Source organism: Endocarpon pusillum (assembly GCF_000464535.1).
Source record: "Endocarpon pusillum Z07020 unplaced genomic scaffold scaffold1078, whole genome shotgun sequence".
Lineage (NCBI taxonomy): Eukaryota > Fungi > Ascomycota > Eurotiomycetes > Verrucariales > Verrucariaceae > Endocarpon > Endocarpon pusillum.
The window spans coordinates 25190-32886 of record NW_006913621.1 but is presented as its reverse complement, the minus strand read 5'-3'; the positions used below and the strand labels follow the sequence as shown (position 1 = coordinate 32886).

Sequence of the window (7697 nt, the reverse complement as noted above, 5' to 3'; positions counted from 1 at the left end):
TTAAGTAATATTTAGCTTAAAACCAAAAAAATTATTAGTTCTTAAAAATTAATTCTTTTATAACTTATTAATTACTTAAGCTATAAATCTTAAATAAACTTTTTTCAGGAGTTTATGAGTTCTTTTATAAAATATACTAACTATAAACCTATATCTTTTATAATAATAAAGTTAATGTTAAAGTTAATTTTAATAATAAATATCTTTCGACTATTTTTTATTTTACTCTCTTAATAATGATGGCATAGCGAGATTCTTAGAGGCTGTAACTGACGTAATACGTTTGCTCCAGAGGTAGGAAAGTTGCTCTTAGTTTCCTGTATCGCGATTAAACGTTTCGATCCGTCCACTTTTTTCCGGATGTCTTTATCTATAGTTGTTCAGCAAGGGTTTTTATTGAGCTGAAAAAAATGCCAGGCCGCGCCTAAAGCGGAGACGAAAATTGTAACACTGATCTATTTTGCATTCCGCGGGCTTCCCCAATATTCTTATTCCGAAATTATTAGCTCTCAGAGACAATATGAGTTTTGGCTCCGGAAACGCTCTTCGTGATAAGCTCAAGGACTGGACAAAAAATACCCATGTTTGGACAATCAGTAGGACATCAACGATGTCATAAGTTAGATTGAAAGTCGTGACATTAAAAGGCCGATCAAAGATCTCTACTATATGACTATCACGAACAGGACTTGACTTAAGGAGTACAAATTCCTCTATCCAAAGCTTCAGTGCTTTTGCTTACATTCATCTAGATCGGTGAAGCTCCCGACAATTCGGGGTCCATTCTTTTTCACATCTCAGTACAACTATGCCGCAATCTAACACCTGGTATGCTGAGAAGGCAATAGAAAGGTGATAAAAGGAAATGTATAAGTACTTTTGGTGACTGTGTTACGACAATTTTTCAAAATCCAAAGATCTCTCAACTTCATCGGCGTCAAATGTTAAACCTACTTTCAAGGCTACCCGGTTTCAGCGGTTTAATGCACCCTACCAGCAGTCATGTCTTCGCAAACTTAAGAGCCCTTATGTTCTAACCTCAACCGGGTACCGACGTCGTGGGCTACTGTGACCAGCTTACTCCTAATCGTCCACGACATTGCTCAATGTTACCTATAATCTAAGAGTGTCGCGGAGTTTTCACCATGCTTAAGCATCAAACGCCTTATTCTCTAATTCAGTTTCTTCGCTCTCAGATACCCTCTCCGACTCCGGCAGCGTCTCAGCTCTCGCACCAAGGTAACCTTTTCCTAGCTGAATAAATAGCAGCAACGCAATAATAACCGTCGCCCCCAGCGCCGTACAAGTCCAATTCATCGTCTCAGTTGTTGGATTCGGCGCAACAGGAAACATGCCGGCTACGAGAAAGATGATAAGGAAGCAAAGCGCGAAACAATTGACGATGTTACCCGCGATCTTTCCCAGGCAAAACGTCGGGCGTTTGACAAGGTTGCCGTAGACGCTGATGGCGTTGCGGTGATAGAGACGGCAAGTGATACAGAGGATATAGGAGCTGAGGAGACCGCCGTTGCCGATGGTTTGGATGTTGAGGAAGGCGGCGTTGGAGCCGAGGGGGACAAGGGCGATGCAGCAGCCGATGAACCAGGACAGGAGTACGGCGTTGACGGGGATGTGCAGGTATGGTGAGACCTTGGGACGTGTGTGAGCAGCTGATTTAAGAACAGCTCGGAAATACGGGCTTGAGTAGGACATACATAGTTGATCCAAGGGGAAAATGGCAGGCCTCCGTCACGTGCGAATGCCCAGATCTGGCGCGACGCCGTTGTGTTCACGTTGACGGCTGTGAAAAGGAAGAAGAAAATGATTATGGCTACTAAGGCAATGGTCGGACCCCTCGATTGAGTCGCGTTCCAGATGACCTGGATGTAAGGCTGGCCGGTAGGCGTAGCAAGTACTTCCTCGACATTACCGACCACGAAAACAAATGCTAAGAGCATAACAAAGCCAAGGAAATAGTTCGTAAACGCCATGAAAAGCATGGCTTTCGGCAGCTGTCGAGATGCGTCCTTCAGCTCTTCAGCAAGATGGACAGCCGAATCAGACCCAATGACCGTGATGACGGGGCCGCTAATTGAAACGAAGCAAGCCGTTCCAATACTGCCCCAACCGGCGTTATCCTGGAAATTGGTGAAGACTTCCCTTGCAGGCGATCGATCACCCATGACGAAGAAGACAACCAGGAAGACCACGAAACCGAGAAGATAAAGAATGAATATGACGCCCTCAATGCCTGGTAGCTTCCTGGACAGGACTGTGTTGAAGAAAACGACGAAACACAGGATGGCGATGGTGAGGAGAACGATGTGCCAGCTTTTAGGGTTATAGTCGGAGTTGGCGACCTTGATAAAACCTTGGATTGACAGCGCTCCTACATTGGCAGAGCCAGCAACACCGCTTTGCCATCCGAGAGAGCATAGCCAACCTAATTTGAGCCGGCGGTCAGTGACTGATCGAATGATAGATCAAGGCCAGCGACTTACCGACCATGTAACTTAGAATCTTGCGGTATTTTGGCGGTGCGAATATAGAGACCCAGTGGTACTGCCCGCCCGTTGTCGGTTCACTGTAATGACATTATTTAGCCTTACCATGGACTCGTGAGCAAGGAGGACAATAGGTACATGGACGCCAATTCGGCCATGGAAATCACGACCGTACTCATCCCAACGCAAGTACCTAGGTAAACCCAGATAGCCCCAGCGGGGCCGCCATTCGTGAGAGAGAGTGTTCCGGTACTGTGAGTCGAGCGCCTGTCAGCAACGTTGTAACACCTAGAGTACGGCTTGGACAACGCCGCTGAAAGAGACCAACATGAGTGAGAACGGCCATGTCATGCCCAAAATCACTCCATAGCCAACCAATGTCGACACGGTGTATATTCGCTGTCAGTGGTCAGTCGAGCGTCAACCTCATCGCAAAGGCTCGAGTAAGCTTCTCGGGAAAGAACTCCCAAACTTACATTGAGCTTTTGGATCTTGCCCATACGCTTCATATCACGGTCATCAGCTGCCGTACCAGGCACTGGCGCTGGTGGCGGTCCTCTGTGCAGCCACATCGTGTATACTGTCTGTATTAATTGACCATGGGAGTTGGGAGGTAGGTACGGAGGTGTGAGGATAGAAGTCACATGGAGGGGAAGAAATGGGTGAAATACCCCGGCTTCTTGTCCCCAGTTGTTCGGCTGAACAGGGTGCACAGATCTTGGTAACTAACCTGAAACTATTCATAGTATTGGTCAGACGCCCTTATCGTCGATCTTGAAATGAGACTGTGAAAATTATTTCGTAACAGCTTTACCAACGATAGTTTTACCCTTTGAATCACAGGATCACAACCCAATACTTTATCATTGCGCCATTGTGCATTTTTCGCTTCCCCTGTAGCGGATTCCTTCCGCTTGCAGTTTGAAAATGTAGTTGATGTTGCCGACGAGTGAGTCCGGACTATGGTAACGGCCATCAATAATGTTAGCAGGGTGCTAGAAACGCTGTGTAAAGATACAGCGCCACGTATCTGCTTCTTACTGTAGTAAGAATAGAGTGCCCACAGCCGAAAAGCGCGTTGCTTTCTAATTGAGCTTAGCTCTACGCTAGATCAACCAGCAACAGAGATTTTGTCGTACTGGGTACAGTGTGTAGACGCAGGGTATTTGACCAATCAGATGCCGTACATCCTCTTCGTTAGAGCTGAATTTGCTCTTTCTCCTTTTTATGGCTATCTTGTACAAATCCTTAGTGTTGTATCCTTTGCTAGGAGCTCTGTGTGTAACATAAGAGTGATAATAACTTTCATGGATGAAAGATGTGCAATCTGAGTGGTATATTAGAAACGTAATTAATACCTGGAAACTAAAAGACTTGGTGGGACCTCAGACAGAATGGCGTATCGCTCATTACAGTGCGCTTATATCAATCTAAACCAAATCTGATTTTTCATCACTTCTGGGCGGTGTCAGAATCCCTGCGCATACGATACGTATCTGTTACGTATTAGCAGGATGATACAGGGGTCCCCGCATGCGAAACGCACGAAACGCTCTTGTAACTTTTACGCCCTGTTATTTATGGCAGTGAGCATTGCTATACGAATTGAACGCCAAATGCTGTTTCTGAGCTGTTGCAGTAATGCGCTTCTATAGCTATTAGTGTGAGCCAAATGCTCCTCTTGATAGGAGTAACTCAATCAATTCAATTGGTATCTCCGTACGCTACTTGCTACATCTTCTAACAGGCGGCACCTCGTACAGTGAGCTTTTGGTGCATTTGCCTTGTGACAAAAGTACTCCTTGGTCAGATACAATTTTCAGAGAGGAGAGAAAGCTTGTTCATTGGTCTGCTTACTTGAGATCTTCCTCCTCCTTCGTATTCTGACGCTTTGGAAGTCTCGAAGGACGCCGTGCTGAGCGGTTGGCCTGGAGGTTGAGAGATCTGATCCAGGAGCGATACAGCGCCAATCGCTAAACGTACCCTAATTGGGTGTCACTGAGAACTAGTTATGTTTTGAAACTGCCAGACAAAAGCTAGTTTACGGTCCTCTGAGGGCCGCGGTCCTTTGGTCCAACAGAAACCTAATAGCGCTGTCGATTGGGTCTTTTTAATGACGCTTGGACGATAGGTCGGAAGGGTTGTGGGGCTGTGCGGCGTGGGAGTGGGGTATGAGGCGTGGGCCGTCAGCACCGGAGACTACTACGGTACGGGGCATAATTGATCGTAGCACGGCGCTTGTAGCAACTAGTTCGGATACAGCGCCACATCATTGTCTAGAAGCTTCTTAGACGATTGTTCGTATCGATTGGCCACAGTAATATCGCTTAACTTTCCAAAGTTCAGCCGTCTCGTTTGGAGCCTGCTTTAGTGCCACAATACTAGCGCCGTGCTACAAATACTTACTACGTAGTATGCCTTGTACTGTAGTACTCTTCAATCTGCTGCTCACGAGTGCTTAAAGTTTAGTAAAATGCATCTTTTTCTCGATGTCTCGTAGCTGCCCTGATACAAAGCTGTATCGAGTACATAGTACAGTACGTACCACAGCTACAGGCCTAAATACTACGTAATATAAACTCTGTGGCCTAAACTTGTCACAAAACGCGCTCATTACATACACGCTCTTATCAATATTCCCATTACTGTTTCATTACCTGAGTGGCGCCCTACGGGCTCCACCCATCGGGCCACGGCTATATGTAAAAACCGGGGTACAGATTCAATTTAGGCTAGTCTTAAATCAGAGATTTGTGGCGTTTGTACGAGTATTGGTACAAATCCTCACGTCCGGGGTTGACCTTATCAGGCCTTTAGCCGTGATGCCGTGATACCGTAGTACTACGTAGTGAGTTAGAGCCTGAGTCTTTCTCTGACCTTTGTTCGAGCACAACTGCAACCATCAGATCTTTAGAAAGCAAAGGTGCAATGGTATCGTCAACGTCGAGCGGTCGCCTGGTCAGTCTAAGCCATGATAACCATCAACCTTGGCTTTGGTTTGTTCATGTCTTGACACTTTTTACCACCTTCTGGGCGGTTCTTGGGAGAGCCAGATGTAAGTGGACGTTCAGAGGGGAGAGTAATGTGGTCTTGTTCGTTGCACACGTATGTTCTAGGTTTTGTTGGGACCCATCCTGATCACCGACGAGACTATGCAGGCTGATTGGTGTGTTTGTAAAGCTCTTATATTTTGCCTTCTGGATGGCCCTGTTATTCGCCATAGTCAACAACACCGGGAAATCCAGTCAAATAACAAGCATATCCAAGGAGACCCGAGCGTCAAAGGTATCTTGGCGGAATCCGGACACGTTAGTACGAACAGATTCGCTAATTGCCTATGGCCTATCCTAGCTTGTGCTCTCAAGCCGCATACTTCTCGTCGTCATCTTGACGTTGGAAAAACTGTCAACATTGTTATTGATCCGGGAGATTTTTTCGATAGCGTTAACGAAGCTGTGGTCTTCCGTGATTGTCTCACTGAGTCTATGTCAACTTATCATTGGCTCACTCATTATCTCGGTCGGCTGCTCACCAGGTCGAACCATCTTTCCAGGAAATGAAGGACGCTGTCTTGGGAGGGTAAGTTGCTGATTTTCGAGCAGTGATGAAAGTTCGAAGACTTGCTGCGCGTAAGGCTTTCCCAATGGTCCGCTAACGGGTTGACAGCCCGCTCGCTGGATTGTTTTCACGGTTCTAGAGGGCCTTCTCGACGTTCTCTTGCTCGTTCCCGTGATCAGGGTCGTCTTGAGCCTGCATATGAAATTCCAGAACAAGCTCTGGGCCATGGCCGTCTTCATCACTAGATGCATGTACGTGCACAAACAGAAAAGATCCCCATTCTTGGCTTGTACCCTGCTAACTTGATCTAGGGTGTGGATCCCATCCGTTGCCCACCTCGTCTACTTCATCAGATACATCCGCCATGGCCGGGACATCATCGACATCGTCCCCACCATCGTCACCGAGGAGATCTGGGTCTGCACGGCTCTCACCCTGTCATCTGCCCCCGTCCTGATGCGCGTCACCAAGAAATTCACCACGCTGGGTGTGCAGATCGCCGAGTCGACGATCCAACAAGGATCTACTTCCAAGTCGAAGGAGAATAGCGGGCTGTTCGCGTGGAAGGGGGGTGGACTTCAAGGCCTGTCCAGCTTCAAGATGACGGACATTGCTGCGATGAGCGGATCTGATCCGTCGGGTCAGAAAATAGTACGACCGGAAAAGGATGACAGACTCAACATCATCCAAATCGACGCGAGAGTCAAGGGCGAGGGCGCGTCGACTGAGAGCGTGCCAGAGTCACAGATCGGGATTTTGAGACAAATGGATTTCGACGTTCACTCAGAGTCTAAATGAGCAGGTCTTACTTGCTTTGCGCTGCTTGGAGTCGATATCGCGGATACACCTCAACCTTTTCTGGTGGTTCATTGATGGGCGTTTCTACTTGGGTTGGTTGTCTCATCGAGATATGGATAGAGGGGTGTTCTGAACCCGACAGCATGACCGAGTGGAGACTAGAGTCTTGGCAATTGTTCGAATAATTAGTACTAACCAGTAGTAGTGAGCGTTTAATATACCGCGAAGATCTGCCTAGTAAGGCTGAATCTCAGGCTCCATGGAGTTCCTAACAGAAGGCTCCTGAACTGATCTTTTCCCTCTAGTACAAGCTACCTCGAAGCCCTTCACTAGATTTGGTGGAATGATCGTTTTCCTGAGATGCATAACATTGAAGTGAAAGAAAAGAGCAAAAAAGCGTGCTGGAAGAGCGTCGAAGCAGTCAGCATGGCGCCAAGAGCCAGATCGGAAGTCGTGGTCGATAGCATGGTGTTAACATGGTAGCATTTCTCCTTGTTTGTGGTACGTAGTACAGTATCTAATCTTTATTGTAAGAAATTAGTGGGTTTTCTATGAGCAGAAAGTATAGTTTCAATGTCGTCTGAGATCGGTTATGGAGATGGCCAAGATCTTTTCTCTTAGACAGCAAAACCGCCAACCCAACTAGGTCCTCCCTATCTTCTAGGCTTAGACTCCTGACCTCCATGGACATTTTCATCTTACAATAGTACAGTAAAATCCACAGAAAATCTACAGATAAATCTCCAAAAGGATCTAGTCATCTAGATACACGTATCATAAGCTGTGGTTCGTATGATAGCGCCAGTCTTTATGTGTTCGTCTTGATGAATTAGTTGT

The 7697-nt window shown here is 46.6% G+C and overlaps 2 protein-coding genes across 2 annotated transcripts; one reads left to right on the top strand and one right to left on the bottom strand.

Annotated features, from left to right (window-relative positions):
• Window positions 1-1149: 1149 nt before the first annotated feature.
• EPUS_08843 (uncharacterized protein) lies at window positions 1150-3076 on the bottom strand (the record flags this gene model as incomplete). The annotated part of the gene is made up of 6 exons (XM_007789456.1): window positions 1150-1650; window positions 1716-2443; window positions 2502-2584; window positions 2643-2771; window positions 2833-2903; window positions 2981-3076. The coding sequence occupies 6 exons, from the start codon at window positions 3074-3076 to the stop codon at window positions 1150-1152; spliced, it is 1608 nt and encodes a 535-aa protein (XP_007787646.1).
• A 3032-nt stretch (window positions 3077-6108) lies between these two features.
• On the top strand, window positions 6109-6860 carry EPUS_08842 (uncharacterized protein; the record flags this gene model as incomplete). The annotated part of the gene is made up of 3 exons (XM_007789455.1): window positions 6109-6114; window positions 6171-6313; window positions 6374-6860. 3 exons carry the CDS (start codon window positions 6109-6111, stop codon window positions 6858-6860), a joined length of 636 nt encoding a protein of 211 aa, XP_007787645.1.
• Window positions 6861-7697: the final 837 nt, after the last annotated feature.